At 40.3% G+C, this 22,463-nt stretch overlaps 1 protein-coding gene across 4 annotated transcripts in view; it reads left to right on the forward strand.

Annotated features, from left to right (window-relative positions):
* The window catches only part of MORC1 (MORC family CW-type zinc finger 1), a 165,156-nt gene that overhangs the window by 139,013 nt on the left and 3,680 nt on the right, over window positions 1–22,463 (forward strand). For 3 of the 4 annotated variants that reach the window (XM_047875488.1, XM_047875487.1, XM_047875490.1), the window contains 5 exons: window positions 749–818; window positions 2,931–2,997; window positions 6,569–6,715; window positions 14,670–14,757; window positions 16,510–16,563. In XM_047875488.1, the coding sequence (XP_047731444.1) occupies window positions 749–818; window positions 2,931–2,997; window positions 6,569–6,715; window positions 14,670–14,757; window positions 16,510–16,563 (426 nt within the window). The remainder of the gene's footprint in view (window positions 1–748; window positions 819–2,930; window positions 2,998–6,568; window positions 6,716–14,669; window positions 14,758–16,509; window positions 16,564–22,463) is intronic. The other variant, XM_047875489.1, reaches the window with a different exon arrangement.

A 22,463-nucleotide genomic window follows, 5' to 3' on the forward strand; every position in this document is an offset into this window, starting at 1 on the left:
TCCCCTCAGCTCTCACAACTCCCACTTCCCCCACAACCCAGACAGCAAACACCCACACCCACCCACCCCCACACACACACCCTCACTCTCAAGTGCCACCCACTTTACTGGCTTCAACACATTAAGGCTCCACAACCCCTTTTAGGAAGATTTCTAGGAATTCGGTCAAATGATCAGGCGACCCTTCTGTCAACACCCAAGTGTAATCCCCATCCCCATCCATGTCTTCTTCCCCATCATACTTTGGGGTCTCAGGTCCCAGGCCCCAACCTCCCCAAGGTTTTCATTGCACTGATTGTACTGATGTACATTTCATTGAGTGACACTGATTGGCCTCATGCTCTGTGTCTGCTCCGTACGGACCACAAGCGTGATAAGCCTCCTCAAAACAGCAGAGGCTCCATCATTGCTCCTGGTGAATCAAATATTTGGCTTGTTTGTTGGAGTCATTGTTACATTCACGTAAGATATGGATTTTTAAAAATATATGTACAGATATTGATAGAAGTATCAAAACCCCTATATAGAAATGGTAGAATTATGTATGACAGTTTTGATGTAACCATTCTTGACATGCACACCAATATAATTTTCTACAGCTCACATGATTGTCTCCCTTCACAACATGCACGTAAACTGTACTCCTGGCCTCTCTCTCTGATGTGGGCACTGGTACTCAAGGTCATTTTGCACCCTGTGATATATCTGGTATTTTTGTGCAGCTTTAAGTAAACAGCTTGTTTTTCAGGTTTTAGATAAAAGTGGCACTGATCTTTCATTGAAACAAGAAAAAAAGGAAGTTTCTCTTATGAAAAAAGGTAAAAAAAAAGAATTCAGTTTACATCTATTACATCTATTAGCTGTCATGTTTGAGTTGTTTTCATATGACTTATGTGGCATGTCACAAGTTTGGCAACAGTTTGGATTTTAAAAAGTAACAATTGGTTGTTCCAGAAGTGGGAAGAGGGGTGGGAAGAGAGTAAGCTGCCAATCTCATGTGATTTGAAGGGCCAAGGGACACTTTGTTCCTAAGAAGGGGGCTCCCAGCACTGCCACACAGCCTGACATCCCTCACAGTAGACTCCTATCACCCTCTGCATTGAATTCTGTCTAGAAATTTGGAAAGAGTTGATATGAGCTCTTTAATTTTCAGACTGTATTTTGAAAATTATAATGACATTCCTCCTCCTTCAGTTATTTAGTCCTTTTCCTGCTTTTCGTGATTCCCTTGAGATCACTAAGGCTAGTTCAACACCCACATTCGTTGGTTCCTTTACACCCATGGGATGTGCCTTCTCTCAGGTGAGAGGCTTGAACTGTTTTTAAACTTAGAGTTGCCTTCTTATAATATTCAATCCAAAACAATGTCCCAGGATAGAGAAGCTGGAAGCATCCTGGACTCAAAGTTTTGTTTTCTTAGTGTCTGCGTACTACTATGGCTAACTCTTTTATTATATTGTTGTCATTGCACCATTCTCTGTTTTATATTAATATTATACCATTGGGCCTAAGCAGCAAGTCTGTCATTTTCTTTGTCCTCTTCTTATTCTGAAATCAGTTTTAAAGCCGTTCTTAGTCTCTCTAGTAAATCTCAGCCCATTTTGGTTCTTGTTCCCAGTCCTTGTTGTATCGGGGTCCTTGCCATCATTGTGTGTTCACTTTTGGTGGTAAGCTCTCCCTTCCTTCATACTTTGTTGCTTCGGTAACCTAATCAGTCACTCACTCACATCTTTATGTTTGAACCCATTAGTGAGATCCCTAAGAAATCACACCTTGTTTTTTCTGTTTCATCTTAATTAGGATAATTTGCAATCCCATAATCAGGATTTCTTTTGTAAGGCTCTCTTGATTTTAAAGCCAGTGTTTTATAGAAATTTCAAACTATTCACATGATTTCAAGTATGTGCCTGTTGAATTTCCAAATAGTAATGGAAAAATTGTTAATACAATTTTGATCCTAAAATTAATATTTAATTTCAAATGCTCGTCCTGGGTTTGGAAAGAACAAGTTGTGAAATATTTTCAAATGACTGTAATTATAGATTAGTTGGCTGTTGGGCTAAAAAAAAAAAATTCACTTTTTATTATGCAAGCCAGTGAGTAAAATCAATGGTGCCTGCAATGTGCTTAGAAAACCTCTTTTATTTAAAGGAGTCAGGCAGACCCTGAGCCATTCACCTACCATCTAAAACTTTCTTTGTTGCTGTGCTGTTCCACTTGGTGATGGCCCTAAACTTGCTGGCAAGGGTTCACTTGGTGGAACAAGATATTTGGACAGTTATCACAATGAATTCTAGAGACAGGTGGAAGAAGGATATATTGACTTATTGCTTATACTGCCCCCCCATCTTAAAACCAATCCAAGGGGTCAAAGCATTTCTGCTCTTCTGTGGACTGTAGATGAATCACCACCCTCCCTGAACCTACAATTCTGAGGTTCTCTCAGTGAGAAGATCTACGAGATGACTCCTGAGTCTCTTCCTGCTTTAAAGTTTGACTCTCTATTAGAGACACGTTTCTGGTTAGGATCTGTTAGGATGTTTCTGAACCTGAACCTAAAGTGGAATAGAATGGGATCCTAGGGGGAAGATAGGAGGTGGTCTGGGCAGAGGCTGGTGAGAGAAGGGAATCCTGACGGCCCCCAGCAGTCCCCCCTATGCACATCAATAGCAGATAATAAGCATCATGAAAAAGAGCTTGCAAAAAACAAGTTACAGAGGTTCTTGGATTAGTATATACACTATATACACTTTATTAAGAGGTTTTTATAAGTTGCATTAAGAACACACTGTGCAGTTTTACGAGAGGATGTTTGACATACAAAGCCAGATTATCCACAAGTAGTTAATAAACCACCAAGACTTCTTTCAGTTCACTGTATTGTGTCATCATCAAAATGCAATTGTCTTCATTTTGTCTGTCTTTTGAAGAAAAACAGGAGCTGTGTAGCGATACTCCAGAAATGAAGAGAAACTCTTCATTACCTAATCGGGAAAGGTGAGTGTACTGCAATTATACAAATTCCAAGTGAGTGCAATTACACTGTTGCAAAGTAATTATCAATGTTTAAATACAAGAAGAAAGAAAATAATAGCAACAAGCAAAGGCAATTAAGAATGGAACCTCATTTTACAAAGGAGACAAGAAAGAATAGAATACGGCTGGGTTTCTTACCTTTTTCCCAAACCTTTTCATTTTCTTTTGTGAGGATTGGGGATAATGAAATGGAACAGGCTTAACTTCCTACTCACAGCAGGCAGCTAATTCAAATCACTGTAATATAGCCAAAGAACTGAAAGTGTCACATGTGTATAAGGTGTGAACATGAAATTATGAACTTGATTTTTTTTTTGCGTGTGGCTCATTATCTTGTTGTTATATGTGTATGTAATTATAATAATCATTGCTTGCTAGAATTTTCTTACGTGAGACTTTTGTCACTTTTAAGATAAAATCAACTGAGTATTTTGGATGCCCAATAAAATAAAAAGAATGTTTTCAAGGAAGCAATCTCTTACCCTCACTTAGACAAACTTCTCACAGGTGCTTTCCAGGCATGTAGACCCTGGGCTCTTTTTGCATAGGAGCACATTGGATTAAGTACCAGAAAAAAGCAGAGAGGAGTTTTATTTTCCGCACTTGCTGACAAGAGGCATCCCTCAAATACTCAATTCCCCTCACTTCTCTGCTCTACTCAAAAGCCTGTCACAGCCCCATCACTTGCAAGATAAGTGACAAACTCCTTAGCAAGGCACAAGTCCCCTTCAGTCCTGCCCCTCCCTGTAGCCCTTACTTTGCTTCCCAGAGTTTCTGAATTGCTTTTAGTTCAGCTTTATCACACTTCCATCTCTTTGTCCGTATTGCTTCCTTTGCCCACTGCAAGCTGTACACAAGCCTTTAGTCTTTCCTTCAAGTTCTGGTTCAAGTATTCTCTCCTCTGGGGACCCCAACTCTCGCAGGCAAACTCAGGATTTCAGACAGCCACTGTTGCAAGGGTCAGATTGTCATAATCCGTTCCACTTCAGTAATTACCTGTTAAATATCAGCCACATTCTGACACACAACGGTGAGCAACGGCATTGTCAAGACCAGTGGAATTGTCTGTCTGAATGTCTGTCTTCCCATCAGGCCCGGGGCCATATATTTTCTTCTTCTTAACTGCAAGTGTCTGAGTCTCCATCCAAGCATCTCCACGCTCCATCGAAAATAGCTCGCCCCACTCCTGACAAGGTGCACTATCAGATCGTAGCATCCTGCTCGGGTGTTTTCAGGGCACTTATTCCTATTGTAAAGTGTCTTATTGAATCATCTATTTATTTTAATATTTTACATTCTACTTGATGATTTGGTATATTTTTCACTAGGACCTAACTCACTCCATAAGAGCAGGGCTGACTTGCTCACCTCTGTGTCATTGGTTTCCAGAATAGCAACTGACTCAAAAGATGATACATTTGTTGATTGAATAAATGGTCCAGCTTTTCCCCCATGATGTTGCTAGGCCACTTTATGGATAGTGGTTTAACCTAGAGTTATTTATTAAAATTTGAGTTAAATTTTAAAATCTATCCAAAAAACTAAAGCACATTGTGTGTGTGTGTGTGTGTGTGTGTGTGTGTGTGTGATATGTTACTTTTAGCTTTGTATGAGGTTGTGTGTTTTGAATCATCTTGGAATTATATCTACGGCATGAAGGTTAGAACTATGGTCTAATTAATACCATAGACAGTCTTTTCTTTTTAAGTTTATTTGTTTTGAGAGAGACAGAGACAGCGCAAGTGGGGGAGGGGCAGAGAGAGAGAGACAGAGAATCCCAAGCAGGCCCCAGGCTGCCAGTGCAGAGGCCGCTCACAGTGAGATCATTAGCTGAGCTGAAACCAAGAGTCAGACGCTTAACCTACTGAACCACCCAGGTGTCCCTAAAACAATCTTAGTGGAAGAATCTTATCAAACTCATTAATAGTGGTAGTGATGATAAGGAAGATCATAATAACAATAATAATTAGGTGCTAAGCACTTTTGACTGAGCACTTACTAAGAGTAGGCATTGGGCTAAATTCTTTTCTTTAAGGTTTTTTAAAGTTTATTTACTTAGAGGAAGTGGGGGAAGGTCAGAGAGGGACAGAGAGAGAATCCCAAGTAGGCTTTGCACCATCAACACAGAGCCCAATGCGGGGCTTGAACTCACAAGCTGTGAGATCATGACCTGAGCTGAAGTTGGACGTTTAACCAACCGGGCCACCCAGGCGCCCTGGCATTGAGCTAACTTCCGGGGTAACCCTCAGCACAGTTCTGTGAGGTAGGCACACAGACTGCTTAGAAGACTACTTTAGGGGTGCCTGGGTGGCTCAGTCAGTTAAGCTTCCAACTTTAGCTCAGGTCATGATCTCTCAGTTCATGAGTTGGAGCCCCGTGTCGGTCTCTGTGCTGATAGCTCAGAGCTTGGAGCCTGCTTCAGATTCTGTGTCTCCTCTGTGCCTCCCCTGCTCGTGCTCTGTCACTCTCTCAAAAATAAATAAAAATTTACAAAAATTTTTTTAAAAGACTAATAAAATTTCAGCATAAAGGAATCTATAGTCAATGGGCTTCCAATATTGTGCAAGTATTCTTTAATAGACAAGCATTAGTTACAATGTTCTTAATCTTAAGTGAAATATCAGCTGAAGTTAGTGAATTAATGCCAAAAGTCTGTTGACAGTAGAAACACATTCCATTTGATTAAACTGTTATCCAATTTTTAAATGGCCCATACGGTATAAATATATAAAACTTTTTAGAGCTGTGGTCTTAACGTTAGCATTGAAAGGATTACAATCTCCTCCTTGCTTGACAAGCAGAACCCTCCTTGATTGGACCCCTTCCTGCCTACATAGCTTTGTCTTCCAACTTGCATGTTTTCCCAGACCTCTTAAACTTTTTTTGTTACCACAATACTGAAAGCTTTGGGTCTCATTAACACAATACACTGCACAAGAAACCCTCCAGTGGTAGTGCCTACTTTGCTTAGAATAAACTCCAGTTCCACCCCATGGCCTCAAGCGCCAGCCCCCGCCTCTCCCCCTTTCTTCTTCTTCCCCTGCATGCCACCCCTGCAGCCTGGCCCTTAACTCTTCCAGCAGTCCTACCTCATTTCTGCCAGGGATCATTACACATCACCTGGAACACTCTTCTTCTTCCAGATCTTGACTAAGTTATTCTTTCAACGGACTTTGCCCCTTTTTGTTTTATTTCTGTATGTACCTTTCCCCAGGCTAAAATAGAACTTTAGTTTAAGATCCCCTTTCAGCCAGTGAGACAAATGGTATGTGACTACTGTTGCTAAGAATACATTACTGTCAATTCTGTTTAATTGTGGCTCCCCAAAAACCTTGGAACAAGATTTGTCAGGAATAAATAGTAATTTTTCTAATTTAGAATTCGTAAATGGTAGTTTTTAGCATATTTATGGCCTTGCCCTCATTTGTGGTGTATTAACATTCCATTTGTCACATATTAATGTTTCTGAATTTATGAGTACCTAATGTGATGCCTACTTTGAAATTATAAGCCTCAGCTTGTTTTTGCGTAGTGCACCGATGGAAGATGTAAGTCCACGTTCTGGAGACAGTGCCAGCTTTTCCGTGTATAGTGGTTGTGGAGTTACTTCTTCACTGACAAAGTCTTCTCAAAGCACATATGTCAAAGAAACAGTAAGAAAACTGACGTCCAAGTTAAGGTAAACATATTTGCTAACATATTTCCATATGCTTTGTTGAACTTTCTAAGCAGTGACAACTCCTGATCTTCTTTTTTTCCCCCTACTGAGCCTTAAAGTTGTTACGATTCAATAGAATGACTTTATGACTTGTCCCCTAACTACACTGATACAGATGCACCATGGGTTAAATGTCTCTTGAAATAGAACTATAGTCACTAACTGCCTGTTATTACATGGTCTGGCAATATAGTGGATGTTCTGTCCTGGATGTTATGAATTTCTTCCTTCCTCCGTCCCTTCCTTCCTCTTTCTTTTATTTTTTAGTTGTTTGGTTTTTGCCTGACAAAGACCCTCATGACATTTGTATGGCCTTCTACAAATTCTCCTATTGTAGCTTTAGATACTAAACTTACCAAGGGAAATTGAGTTTTACTTTTTGGTTCAGTGTAGAAAGTTAACATTTGTGGGCAGGTTAAATGAGGAATTTAGATGTCTGGATCTCAGTTCCCAAAGAACGGAGAAAGAGAGGGGATAAAGTCCAGGATTCGGAATTTTTCCAAATAGGGACCAAGGATAGGAGGGGGCCAAAGAAGTTAGTATACAGAAGAGTGCTCTAAAATAGGTGACATAGGGAGAGGGAGGGGCAGGAGAAGTAACACCTCTAAATTAATGGAGCCAATTGGTTTGGTTGGGGTTCACAGACTGTGAGTGGCCTGTGTTGTAAAGTGAGAGGCTTTTAGCCCAGGAGAACACACCAGAGGACCTGGCCGGAATAGTATTTTCCGTTAAGACAGTTACTTTGACTTCCGGATCAGTGATGACTGCAAAAGCTTCCTGAAGAAGATAGCTGGTGAAGAATGAAATTAGAGAGTTGGCAAAAAGAAATGTTGAGGTGGGGCATATACGTACGCTTTCTGCTCAGGTCCAGGCTATGGTCTTATGTGTGAAAATAGACTGCAAACCACTGCAATACTCGAACTCAGTTCTGCAGTTGTCCTGGGCTTTGTGGAAATTTCTATGGCAACATCCAGGGCTGTGGGGGCTCTGCATATGTGAGCATATATGAGCATATATGTTCCCTTGGGAACATATTACTAGTATCCCTCCTGTCCCAGGAGAAAGGAGGAAGCACTCTTGGTTCTATGTAGGTGGATCTGCTTGGACTTTGCATCAGGACACATCTTCACTAATGATACTAGGGATCCAGAGGCAAGTTGTTGACCAAGAAATGAAGCCAGAGTGCTACATTTCTGAACACTTAAGTTTTGACCATTAAATCTGCCGTAGTACCTGAGTTGGCAAGCTCTAGCCTGGGAAAGAGGAGGAAGCAGGCCAGACCTCAGTATTGTACAGGTATCATGAGGTTGAAAAAGGCCACTTGTCAAATGATCTGGGTGGATGTCAGTCTCATACTGCCATGGTCTACAGTATAGTCCCTAAAGAATGGGATTCTCCAACCAGTTCTTTTCAGTATTTGTCTGGAAGTAATATGTAAGATCCTCAGTTTTGAAGTTAGATAGCCATAAATTTGAATCTTGGTTTATTCCTTACTGGTTCCAAGATTCATGCATGTCAGTTGAGCACTACAATGCATCACATGCAATAAATTATATATGTGGGGCGCCTGGGTGGCTCAGTCGGTTAAGGGTCCGACTTCGACTCAAGTCATGATCTCACAGTTTGTGGGTTCGAGCCCCGCGTTGGGCTCTGTGCTGACAGCTCAGAGCCTGGAGCCTGCTTCAGAGTCTGTGTCTCCCTCTCTCTCTGCCTTCCCCCCCACTCGTGCTCTCTCTCTCTTAAAAATAAATAAACTTTAAAAAATATTAAAAAAAAATAAGTTATATATGTGAATGTGCCTGTATATATCAATAAAATGTGTGCATATTACTAACAATGACCACATGTCTCATGATTAGGACATTGCTTCGTGTGAACCAGGCCTTCTTGATAATAATAGCTATTGTGTTTGAGCTGTTAGTATATTTTAGGCATTCACTCAAGTGTCTTGTATATGTTAGCTCCTTACTGCCACCACCTTAGGAGGTTGATATTATTTCTAACTTTTTAAAGAATGTATGATGAAACTGAAGCTTGGAAAAACAAACACACTTAAAGTCTCAGTTACACAGCTGCTAGGACAGGGCTGGGTTTCAGCCTAGGTTCCTTGATTTGGAGTCTCATGCTCTTCTTAACCCCCGTATTCACACACATACACACATATATATAACTGTACATATATATGCACTTACGTACATATACATACAGAAACATACACATGTATGTAAGTGTGTGTGTGCATACATGTACACACACATTTTGTAACACACACACATCCTTTGCTACTCTTCACACTAAGACCTGGAGAGCTGTCTGGTTGTGTTGCAGTAGAGCTTGGATACTCTGCTATATATCATCATTTTCCTTATTTTTTCCTTGGCTAATTTTTGTTATGCATTTAATTGTATCATTACTATTAATTTTAATGTTATATGTGATCTAAAAGGAGGTAATGTGATTGAAGGTACTGAGACTTCAAAGTACATTCACTTCTATAGTTAGGCATCACTGGAAAATAAAAATTTCCCAGAAACCATCTTCCTGATGAACACATAGAATCTTTGGTGCTTGAAATCGTCATACTATTACCAACCAAAGACTCTGAAAGCCAAACATAGTAATAAATCAGCTCTTTTCTGTCCCAGCTTGAGTTTTTTTGTGGTGATTGTTTTACAGAAGTATTAAGTGGAAAAAGAATTGTACAGAACACAAAGCTTAACTGGAACAAAATGAGCTCCTCATTGATCAGTCTCCTCTTTTGCCTTTAGCGGTGTGTTTTCTCACATTTCACTGGTGAAAACAGATTTCTTGTCTTCTTTGTTATGTTCCCCCCTCCCCCCTGTGCTGTGCTATCCTGTATTTGGTCCACATGTTATTCCTTGTGTTAACTAGACTTCAAATTTCTCAAGGTGTGAAGATTGTGGCTAGCTGCGTAGAATGTGGAGGGTACCGCGTTTCACCGGATTTGCCTTGCTTGTCCCATTATAAGGACAGTCATTAGAATCCTTTCCCTCTACTTGGTTCACTTTGTACATGACTCCATCCTTATCGCTTTCCACACTGCCAAAGTGGAGTCTGGCCACTTCTGTTTAGTTCATGTTAATGGAATAAAATTAATAAAAATAGTAGTTTTCAGTGTTCATTTTCACTACCTGATAATACTCAGCTTAGCGTTTTCCTGTCTTATATTACTTTTTTTTATGTGTATTAGTTTATTTAATCCCCAAATAGAATAACATCTTTGAAAATAGATTGGATTTTCCACATTGTGTCTGACATGTATTAGTAGATATTCAAAGAATACTTTTAATGAAATTGAAAGGGACTAATGTAAAATGCAGTGAAGAGAATTGTTGGATATTAAAATATTTTCAGATGATGGGGTGTGACTGAGTTGTGTTAAGTCAGAGGTAGATGAGATCCAGACTGTTAAATTGTATCAGTTGGTCCTAAATATTAGAGTACTATCAAATCTCAAGTCACTCTCAATAATAATGGTGATATAATAATAATACATATTTACTATGTGCTTCCTGTGTTCTGGGCACTGTCCTATAAGCTTTGCATATGTTAACTCACTTAAACCTTTCAACAGCCCTGTAAACAGAGACTTTCATTATCCCCTTTTTACAGATGAGAAAATTGAGGCTTGTAGAGGTTTACTACTTTGCCCAGCTTTACATAATTCTTGGATAGTAGAGCAGGAATTTGAATCCTGGTGGTCTGCTCTCATAGTCCTTGCTTTTAACTGCTAACCTTATAACACCTTGTTTCAGTTTATTGTTGTGTATGTAAACTTGACAATCAGGCGGACTTCATTTATTTCAACTCCACAAAAGCCTATGTAAGCTTACATTTTAAAAGTATCAAAAATTAAATTTTAAAAAGGAAGTCATGGGGCGCCTGGGTGGCTCAGTTGGTTAAGTGTCCCACTCTTGATTTCAGCTCAGGTCATGATCTTGCGATTTGTGAGATCTGAGATCAGCGTGGAGCCTACTTGGGATTCTCTTTCTTCTTCTCTCTGCCCTTCCCCCTGCTGACAAGCATGCATGCACTCGCTCTCAAAATAAATAAACTTAAAAAAAATAACGTATGGCACTTGTTACAGGTTGCTCCCAGTTACTGATGCAAAAGAAAGCCCACAAAAGTAAATAACACTAGCAATTGGGGTCTGTCGGAAACTGTGATCTAATTCCTGGGTTTAGAAAGTAAAGCTGTGCCATTTCTATTCATCCTCATCTTTCTCTTTCACTGGGATGGAGAAGAGAGTTTCAAACCACCTCAAGTAAGAGGCTTGCTCTTTTTCTATGAATTAGGTTACTTTTTTAGAAAGAGCATCTGGATGAGCAGGTGCCTCTGTGTTTCCCTGCTCATGTCCAGAGAGAATGGAGCTGTATTAATGCAAGTAAGAGACTTTTCTGAAGAAAAAAAGCTGTTCTGTTGAGAAGGGAATATGACTGTGGAGTGAAAAGGAAATGGCCCTTAGCTGCAGCTTTGCACAGCTTGGCCATCGCAGATGGAAGCGGTGCTGACCCATTGTTGGAGCCCAGCTAGTTGAACTCTTTAAAAACTTCCAATTCAAGCTTGCAGATACAGATATGGATTTGATAGGAATTCAGTGAGATGGGCATCATAGCCAAGGACCTCCTATGGTCCTGGATGCAAGTAACAGTTCTAGAAGATCTTTAGGATATTTGCTTCTTAAATTCTTGAGAAGAGAGACAGAGTTAAACAAAGACATTTTCCTGATTTTATTGTCAAGCCTGGGGGTAGAATTGTGAGTAAATGCTCCAAGGGAAGAAGGGCTGTTTCTGGTGGGACAAGAGTCCTGTTGAAAAGGCAGGACATGACCCATGAATCTCCCAGAATGCACAGTGTCTACCTGATTAAGTGGATACTAGTGAACAGACACCAATTTATTCCTAGAGTTTTGTGCTGTCATATGTCCTTGAAGGACCTTTCATGGATTAGAGAATCACTATGACCGTCCTAAAGGACACCTGAAGTTTGTGAGTGGAGAGAGGTTTGATAAGATACAAAAGAAGATATCATCAAGGAAAATCACTGAAGAAAGGGACTCAAGACAATAAATGAAGGAATTTTTTAAGAGTTCGTAACTGCATTCAGACTCCTCTTCTGTGATTTTTAGTATCTTACAGTTTTCTAACAGCATATGGCAGTTTTTTGCCGAATTTATCCTTCAGAAAAAGGAAAAGGTCTGTGTGTTTGTGCTTGGAGACTGCAGGACCTGTATACTTTGTCCTCTGTCTCATCAGTTTTGTGGGACAGAATCCCCAAGGGAAAAGCTAATTATCAGCAGCTCTGTGGAGGAGAGAGTAAAAGGCAGAAACCAGAGGTCCTAGAAGGTTAGAGACAAAGGAAAGTGCAGGGGACCTACTAGCGCCTGTGGTGGGGGTGGGTCCATAATAATCAGGAAACCATAGTGGCTCGAGGTAAGAATAATTCCTCAATCAAAGAGTTTCCATGAAGATTACATGAGGTTATATATACTATAAAACATATAGTAGCACTTAACAGCTTTCTAGCGCTTTATAAAGAGTGGTTGAATGTGGCCAGGGGGTTCAATATTGCCAGAAAATACTTGTCCCCAGCACGTAGTGCAGTTGGCCTAGAATACTTCCTTCACATTCCGCTGCCCTCCTGCCCCACAGCCAGCTAACTCCTCCTCCTCCTTTAGGGCTCCCCATGATGGTGTGGGCCCCTGTCACAGTGCCCATGGTGGTGTATTCGCTTTCCCATCCCAGCATTTCTTGCTGTCTGTACCACCCACCAGCCTGACTTCCGTGTATTAAGAATGTGTGGGTTCCCAGCATGGGGGCGCAATGCCAGGCTCTGTCAGGTGCTACTGGGAAAAAGCTATGTTGTAGTGGGGTTCAGGGACTACCTATGGGGTTAATGACCTTGAGTGTCTTGAGAAAATACTTCACGGCAAAAGCTGTAGAACTTTCAAGCAAAGTTGTGTTTTATTTTAAAAAAAATGTCTGTCTATCTTTAGAAATAATAGTATGTATTTGTGAGAAATTATTTAGACTATAGATGATGTTTGCTGTGAGTTCTGATGTAGAAATTCCACAGGTTGAGAATAATTCAGAACTAATCCAGAACTTTGGTCTCCCCAACCTGCCCCTTCAATGCTCTCTCAGTCCCAACCACATGCCGCCAGCACGTAATATTTGTTTCTCTGGAGGTACCTCCTTAGAAGATTGCTGATTTGCTCTAAATCTAAACCCAAAAAAATGTATAACCACATGAGAAGGACTGTTGCTCAGGAGAGGCTTGAACCCTGTGTTGGAGAAATGGGAGGCTGGATTTAGGGAGAGAGAGGAGTGGCTTGTGTAAAAGACCTCACCCCTTCTGCCCCACCAAACTAGCCATAAAAGTGACCACAAGTCCCCTTTCCTCGGGACTCTAGTTACAGCTTTTCTTTCCATGCCGTCTGATTTCTGCTCCTCTCACATACCTGGAATCATTCTGAGGGGAGTGTGTGTTTGTGTGTTACATTTGATGTTGTGCCATGCTGAGGATTTTTAATGTTTTGGATTGAATCTCTTTAAAACTATAAATGAGTATTAAAACCAATAATACACTTAAAACACTAGGAATGTAAATTATGTAGGAAACAGCTATTTTACCTTTTGTGTGCCATATTATTTTACAGTTGAAAAGTTTTGTAAATCCCTTGGGTAATTTACCTGAGGTTCTTAGAACCCTTCAACATAAAAACACTCTTATACACCTTTAAGATATAGTAGCTATAAATTTCTAGATTTCATATTCTCCCAGGAATGAAATATGTGTCATCTAGGTGATTAATCCTAAAAAACCTGTCACACTACAAGGGCGGGGTGCTACTGCCTCTTGGCAAAATGAAGCACCTGTCAGAACAATGGCCAATCACTGGAAAGATCAGGGTTCACATAGGATTCCTAAGAGTATCCGCATATCTGTGGATCCCTGGATAAAAGGAATTACTCTGGAGAGTTAAGTTCTTTGTTTTTCTTAGGGAAAAAAAAGTCACTAGACAATGTCTTTCCTCCAGGTATTTTGTAATGCTGTTTTCTTAGAACTTGAGTTCTCTAGAGAACACTCAAGTAGGTGCAGGGCGTTCCTGGGCTGCTTGATTATGGATGGGCATTGTGAGATCATGCTTGTTTTCTGCCTTTCTCTCTCTCTCATTCTCTCTCTCTCTCTCTCTCTCCCCCCCTCCCTCTTTCCCCCCTCCTTTCCTTCCTTTCTTCCTTCCTTTCTCTTTCCTTCCTTCTTTTTCTTTCCTTCTACTTTTTCTCTTTCTTACTTTTTCAGTAATTTTTAATTTTTAAAAAAAATTTTAAAGGTTTGTTTATTTTTGAGAAAGAGAGAGCAAGAAAGCAGGGGAAGGGCAGGGGGTGGGTCAGAGGATCCAAAGAGGGCTCCATGCTGAGCGGGTCTCAAAGTCAGGAACTGTGAGATCATGACCTGCGCTGAAGTCCTATGCTCAACCGACTGAGCCACCCAGGTGCCCCTCTACCTTTCTTTTTTAAATTAACTTTTAATTTTAAGATAAGTGTAGGTTTACATGCAGTTGTGAGAAATAATACAGAGAGATCCCTTGTGCCCTTTACCTAGTTTCTCTCAGTGGTAACACTATCACAGAATCTTGGCATTGGCACAAATACAGAACAGTTCATCACCATGAGGATTCCTCCTGTTGCCCTTGTATAGGCACACCCACCTCCCTTTCCCCAGTCTGTGCTTTTTGAGGAAGACTTTGATGACAGTGGTAAAACCATTTGGTGGGCACGAATGTTCATCTTTGCCGAGATGTTTAACACCCAGGAGATACCCAGTTGTGACAGGTGAGTGCTGCATCACTCTTCCTGGTATATCACCATCTCTGCTGTGCTCCTATTCCTAGGGAGATTCTTCTGTACTTTTTTTCTGAGCATTGGCTACCATCAGAATTTGGCTACACATCTGTGGAGGAACTCATGGCAAGTTTTGAGGTAAACTGGCTTTATTGGAACTTTGAGGGAGTGACAGAATAGCCTAAACTTAATCTTCATTGAAGACACATTGTGTCTTCACCTAGAATGGCTTATGTGAACGAGGATGGGGATCTTTATACCAAATGGATGACTCCGAATGAAAACTGCATTTAAAACCAGGGTGCCGAGGTTCAGATAAACTTTGGGAAGGTCTTATAGACTGAGAACAGAGAAAGTTGCAGAAATGAAAAGAAATGACATGGTTTCTACCTTCCCTCCATGACACCAAAACTAGTTTCTATCCCTTGGATACCTTTCCTCAGCCACCTTTTATTAAGGGCTGAGTGAGGATTGGGTAGGTCAGTCATGTCAGGTGTCCAGAGCACTAGTCTTATTAGAATCAGTCACACATCAGAAGGGAAGATGAAGAAAATCTGTATTTACCAAATCTCCTTTGAGGGACAGTGCCATATTATGATTAGAAGGAAAACTTTGTTCTGCTGCCTGAGCTCACAATAGTTTGTCCCCAGGCTGCTAAGTCACTGCAGGCTGTGGTGACGCTGAGTGAGGTGTGCAGGCCTGAGGCCGCCAGAAGCTGCTCATTGGAGTGGAGAGGGACCTTGGGGTACAGGAGGGTGGGGGATGGCTTCTCCACCTTCATGCTCAGCATTGCTTGTGGAAGGGATGGATGTACATAGAATGGCTATTAGTGAAAAGAACACCAAATGATTAATTTGACAGAGGGGCCACATGCCTTAATCTAATCCTGGGGAAAAACCCTTACTTTTCTAATCTGTAATTATTGTTTCTGCTTCCTCGCCTTCTGTCTCCTCACTTCATCCTTGCCCCTACTACTTCACTGGACTGTCTTGTGAGGCCACCAGTGACCAAATGCAATAGTCACTTCTTATCTGACCTCTTGGAGACCTTCAACCCAGTTGACTACTTTTTCCTTCTTCCTTTATTTAAAAAATTTTTTTAATGTTTATTTTTTTTGAGAGAGACAGAGCGTGAGTGGGGGAGAGGCAGAGAGGGAGACACAGAATCTGAAGCAGCTCTGAGCTGTCAGCACAGAGCCTGACACGGGGCTCGAACTCACGAACCGTGAGATCATGACCTGAGCTGAAGCTGGAAGCTCAATTGACTGAGCCACCCAGGCGCCCCTACTTTTTCCTTCTGGAAGCACTTTCTCTGCGTAACTTCCATGACAACACACTTCTCGTTTTCTTGCTTTTCTCCCTCCCGTCTTTTCTGCTGGCAACTCAACTCCTTCTCTGGTTTCTAAATGTTGGCACAGCTGAGGGCCCATTTCTGGGCCACTATCTTCTGTCTGTGAAGTCCTGTTTCTAGGTGACCTCAACGAGTCTGTGACTTTGAGTATTGCCCCATATGCCAGTGACTCCCCAGTCTATTTCTGTGGTATTCCCATTCAAGAAACCCATACTCCAACTGCCTTCTTGACATCCATCTTGAGTACTTAGTATTTGTCATTTACTTTTCCTTCACTTTCTTTTTTTTTCTATTGCAATTTTTTAACCATGTTGTTTGTTAATTATGTAAACTGCCTTAATCTTTTTTTTGGAATAAGGTGAGGTATACTTTAGTTAATTAATTTAATTAGACCCAGCCTTAAAAGACCCACAGTACCAGTGTTGGCCAGTTCTAGGCTTTGATGCTTTTTAGTACTAGATACTTGCATGTTATAACTCTGTTGTAGACAGCTCATCCTCTGAAAGTTAATATCCTGTTCTGTTATCATTTACAAAACAGCTGGAGCAGTGCCCAGAGCAGACAAACAAAAAGCTGAGAATGGGCTTCAGCCAGGTAAGCTTTTTTTCAAGGTAGTCATTTATATTCTAAATGATCCCATATTCCAAAGGAGAAATAATATACATTTCCAAATGTTAGATTTGGAAGGAAATCAAATTTGCATTCTCTTATCAAGAATAAGATTAATGTGGAGCATATCAGATGTCACAAAGCAACATCTTTTTGAATTTTAAAATGCAAACGTTTCCACAGCATAAAACTTATGAACTTAGAGTAGGTCTATATTTTAAACAGAAAACATGATGACATCCTGTGTCTTTAAGAAATAGATGAAATCCTCGAGACACTGGACTAAACCAGAAATCATTTGTAGATTAAAGTTTTTAATTATTTTAGACTTTTAGACAACTTGCTATCTCTGGGGTTTTTTTGTTTTGTTTTGTTTTTTGGTATCCTATTGACAGTTTTTTAAGTTTATGGTTTTTCCATTATAAAAGTAGTTATAAAAGCAATTAATCCTAGTACAAGTACTTATGCTTATAGCCATCTTCTGGAAAACTGTCATAATCGCATGCGAACCTATAAAGACCAGGAGGTGCACGGCTCCCCCTGCAATTGTACGAAGTGCACAGAATGGAGGCATCGCCTCACCTCTTTCGTAGGGAATGAAGTAGATTTGGATTTTCTTGTTTTATAAATGAAATCGAATTGTGAAGTAAGTTCCTAAAGACATGTAACCAGACAAACTTGCAATGAAAATTAGAACCTAAGCCAGATTCCTTCTTAGAAAGGCTGTATCACAAAGCATTTGAAGTGTAGATGGGCCTAAATGTAACACTCTTGTGGACATATTTGCCTCTGATGTCTCTGACTGAGTGCCTACTGGACTGTGATTAAACAGCTGGAAATGAAGGTTCCCATTATTGTTCAACTGAAGAGTGAGGTTATTTTCTGAATAATGTTCGTTTAAAAGGAGTAACTGAACGCTTTTCAGCCTCAAGACATACTTGTCAGCATTTCCTAACTAGATTACAAGACAGTTTTCACTCAAAATATTTCTGATCCTGTTCGAGCACTAGTATTATTTTCATCAGTGAAGGTAAAAACTTCAGTTGATCAAGAGACAGTAGAGCCAGGCACTGAACTAGTCCTTTAATAGCCATTCCCTCATCTAACTCTCTCAACACTGGGAGGTCGGTGCCACTGTCTTAATGTTAGTAATGAGAAACTAGAGGGTCAGAAAGACAACATTCCAATATCATGATGCAAATAAGTAGCAGATTCAGGAACCCAGATTCATCCCACCCAAAGCTCACTCTCTGCATCACTTTCTTCCATCTTCTTACCCAGACTTCATCCTGTGACAGAGTTTGCACGTGTTACTTGTAATAGGCGTACCACAGTGTCTCAGCCTTTTGGTATAAAAGAATTATTGTTTACTTACTAGAGAGCTTGACATTGCATGACGAGACACATATGGGGGAGCTGCTGACAATGAAAAGGGGAGGGTGTGGTGGGCAGGTTGTTTAGTGTCCCATCAGGAACTGTCCCAACCGTAAACCTGTGGCAGCCAGCTTGAAGAGTTACCAGTAAGGCTCCTGGATCTTCCACAGATCTTAATTTGCTGGTTAGGAAATTCTGATTTAAATACTTCACACCGTGAAACTTAGAAATTTGCTAAGAATTAGGGTGTCACACATCTTAATTTATCCAGGCTTATGTAAGTCCTTTACATACATAATGTATGTAATACAAAATGGCATTTTTCCAATGTCTATAGGATCAGTAATAGAGCCAGGTCGTTGTTGGGTTTTGGAGGCCACACTGAATAAGTATTTATACACGGGAACAGTGTTAGCAGAGCTGATGAGTAGAATTCTCTTCGTGTTTAGGGCAAGTGGAATTCAAAGGATCAAAGGAAGCTAAACAGTCAGGACCCCATGACTTCCTGTTGAAACAGAGATGTTGCAAGCAAAATATAGCACAGTTGGAATCATGACTTCTCCAATATGAAACTGCTTGGTCATGAGGATTTTATTAATAATTGGTAGTTTTAGGTGGACGGTTATAAAAATTATTAAAATCATGTTTTGAAATCGATGTAGAGGACAGATCTATGCAACTTGGCTTACGCTGCATATTTTTAGTAAAGATAGCTTCAACAAAGCACAGGAGGACCCTTGATAAGTCACAAATGTCTTTGGTCACCATGGCCTGGTTTCCATAACTGCTAATAGTAAGAGATTGTTTATGACCACACAGGTGGTCGTATGTGACCTGACCTGAGCCACCATCTTTTATTCTTTCCTCTTACAAACCATCTGCCCCATACAAAATGGAATTGCTCCATTCCACTAGACTGGCTGCCCCTTAGCCTTTCCCTGTGCTGTCCCCCATGACATACTTGTCTACTCTCCCAGTCCACAGTTGGCCTCTTGAAATCCTGTCCACCCTATGTGGAGTCTGGTCAATGCTACCTTCCACTTCAAGCCTTCCTCAGTCTGTCCATGTGACTTTCTGTATTCTGAGAGAAACTTAAAACCATTTTAGCATTAGTTAAATTTTCTGCCTTGTATTGTAGTTGTTTCTTGTATTTTATTTTCTCCTTTAGTAGATTATAGAATCCTTGAAGTTACAATTCTCTCTTATCAAATTCTATATCCTGTTGCATTCACTCAGTACTTTTGAATGCATCTAGACCTATTACCATTTGTGCACTGAGTCAAAGTTGATTGTTTCTGCTGTAGTGCCTGACCACATAAAGGCTCACATGCATATACTTATATGTAGAGTACAAAATCTGTAGATCTTGTAGGACTGCCTTAACTTCTTAGGATTCTGGGGCTCCAGAGCTGCTAGAACTCAGACTTTTTAAATTCAAGGCAGAAAATTAAACTCTCAGTTGCATATCCTTTCTTTCAAATCCTAATTCTGTTCTGAATTAAAGGAGTTCGAAAAGAATTCCATTTTTGATCCTCCTCAAATACCTCTATGAGAGTAGGTTTAGCCAGCAGAACTAAGCTTCTCATCTTGTTACAATTCTCTACTTATCTTAATTAAAATGTTAATGCAACCAGAAGTCCTTTTACATTGACTTTGAAAGTTCTCAAAATTGCTACCTTTTATAGAAACCTTCTAGAGATGTTAGCCTGAGAAAAGCAGAAGACTGAATCAGAAAACTGGTTGGTAGTGTTTGAAGGAAATATAGTTTGCTTGGTTACAAAATTGTGAACTTTGAGAGACAAAATATGACTTTGAATGTAGTGTGCTATATAAACATTCCTTATGTCATGCTGTATTTAACAGTGTTGTCTGGGGGTGCCTGGGTGGCTCAGTTTGTTAAGCCTCCGACTTCAGCTCAGATCTTGATCTCATAGCTCATGAGTTCGAGTCCCATGTGGGGCTCTGTGCTGACAACTTAGAGCCTGGAACCTGCTTTGGATTCTGTGTCTCCCTCTCTCTCTGCCCCTCCCCGCTCATGCTGTGTCTGTCTCTCTCTCAAAAATAAACATTAAAAAAAAACCAAAAGTGTTCTTATGAACTTTTTATTTTTTAAGTAATTATAGATACATAGGAAATTATAAAATAATAGAGAGATGTCATATACCTTTCAATTTTTTCCTAATGCTTAGGTCTTATGGAATTATATAATTGTGGTAGAATATCAAAACTACAAAATTTACGTTAGTGAAATATGTGTCTCATTTTATCATATGTGTAAGCTTGTGTAACCACCACCAAAATCAGGATCCAGAACTCCCACCACCACACATCTCCGTGTGCCATCCTTTATAGTCACACTGCGCACAGATAAGCACCTCAACTCCAGGCAACCACTCATCTGTTTTCCATCTCTGTAATTTTGTCATTTCACTAATGCTGTAGAAATGGAATTGTATAGCACGTGTCACTTTCTGATTGGCTTTATTCACTTGGCATAATGCCCTTCACATCGAACGTTATCAATAGTATGTTCCTTTTCATTGCTGATAAGCAATACTGTTGTTTTCAGATTTCTTTTTAATTTTATCCTATTATTATAATTATTATTATTATTACTGCTGTTGCTTTTATTAAAAAGTATTCCCTGGCCATTTTTCAGAATGGCAAATACTGTGAAGTTCTAGAATTTTGAACACTAAGAGCCCTGAGTGACTGGTAACATCTGAACTATCTGTGACCCTGTCCTTCTTACTCTGGCTGATTTGAATTATTTACCCTACTCTACCTTCAGGCCATGGGAGATGTCACTCCCTGGGTTGGACTAAAACCTCCACAAAAAAGCATCTATGAAGCTTTCTGGAGGAGGTGGTTGTTGCCTTGTAAATCATCACCTTCCTGTAGGTTGAATTGAGGATGTTCAAAAGTAGGTTCCCTTCCAAGATCTCAGAATGTAGCCTGGGTTTCAGGACAGGATTGGTCTGCATGCTTAAAATTCTCTTGCTGTGAATGTTGTACATCTGCTCTCCTAACTCCCCACTATTTAGTGACGTGTGGAAGGCATGGGAAACACAGAAGTGAATAAAACCAATTTTTTTTTTTTACATCAAGGTTACATTCTTGAGTAAAGACAGGTAATGAACAGAGCATAATGTAGCATCACATAATGATAGATACTAAACATGGAAATAAATAAACATGTGATATGCCATACAATAATTTTACAGGGCCTGGGGGTAGACAGTGACAGTGCATGTTGGGGAAGGGACAGCCTATTTCAGATGCCGTGGGCAAGGAATACCTCAGCCAGCGCAGACCTTAAGGGCAAAGAATGAGTGTTATGTAGGTTAGAGCTGAACAAATGGAAAGAGAAAGCAGGAAAGGGGAAGGGCCTGAGGCAGGAATGAGGTTGGTATATTCCTGGAAGAATGAGGCCTGGAACTCAGTAAGGTAAGAATAGGTAGAGCCAGGTCAAGGATTTCAGCATCTTGTTAATTCTTGGTGCCCTCACTCAAGTGTCCAGGCAGTTTAAGACTCTAAAATGGGTCCCTGTTCCCAAATACTCTTGATTAATAGCAAATGCAAAGCATAAATAATTGGAGGGTAAGTTATTGATATTAATGCATGTCAAGCACTTTAATTCAGGACTTCAGTGATCTTTAATTTAATAGAGAATCTGTACCCTCCTCTCAACTCTAATAATATCTGTGCCTCACTAGCAGCACAGTGTATCTTTTCCCATAAGACACATTTTTTGCACACTTGTGTTGTCTCATTCTATAGACTGGAAGCTTCTTGAAGGCAAAGGCTGGACCTTATATATCTTTATGTCACCTATAACAAAATTCCATGCCTTGAATTTAGGAGATGGTTAGTGAATTTTAAGTGGAATTCAAAATATTTAGGGGGGTATGGTTTGTTTGTTTAAAGGATTTTATAGAAAAGGGAGAAATACATGAGGGCAATGAGTGTTTAAAGATGCTGATGTGGACAGTGTCTGGGAAGGGCCTGCAGGTATTAGTGAGTGAGGGGGAGAGGGGAAGGGCAAGGGTAGACCCAGAAGACAAATGAAGCTACCTTACAGTTATTCTGGTATCCCAGTCATATCAGAACACAGAACACTCCTTATTACAGAAACATTGAAATGTGTATCGAACCAGGATTTGCTCTGTATCTCTTTTCTCAGAATATCCCCTGGCCCTCTCCAAGTGTTGATACAAGCAATTAATGTCATTTTGAAATTGGAGCATTTGGCCTCTCCATTACTTTTCTACCCTGTGAGTGTCTCAGTCACAGCATGAACCCTTGGAAAGCATCCAAGACTCTCAAATTAGCAAGGGTCATATGCGTAAGTATATGACCATATTCTGCTTCCAGATAAGGGACACGAAGAGAGTGACAGAACAGGTATTCCTCTTACTGTAGCTTCTGTGCTTTTCAGATGTTACAGACTTGAGTTATAAATAACACGACATCATCTGCCAGGAAAACCCCGAGTAGCCAGCCATTCTGTC

The sequence above is a fragment of the Prionailurus viverrinus genome, chromosome C2 (genome assembly GCF_022837055.1).
Source record: "Prionailurus viverrinus isolate Anna chromosome C2, UM_Priviv_1.0, whole genome shotgun sequence".
Taxonomy (NCBI): domain Eukaryota; kingdom Metazoa; phylum Chordata; class Mammalia; order Carnivora; family Felidae; genus Prionailurus; species Prionailurus viverrinus.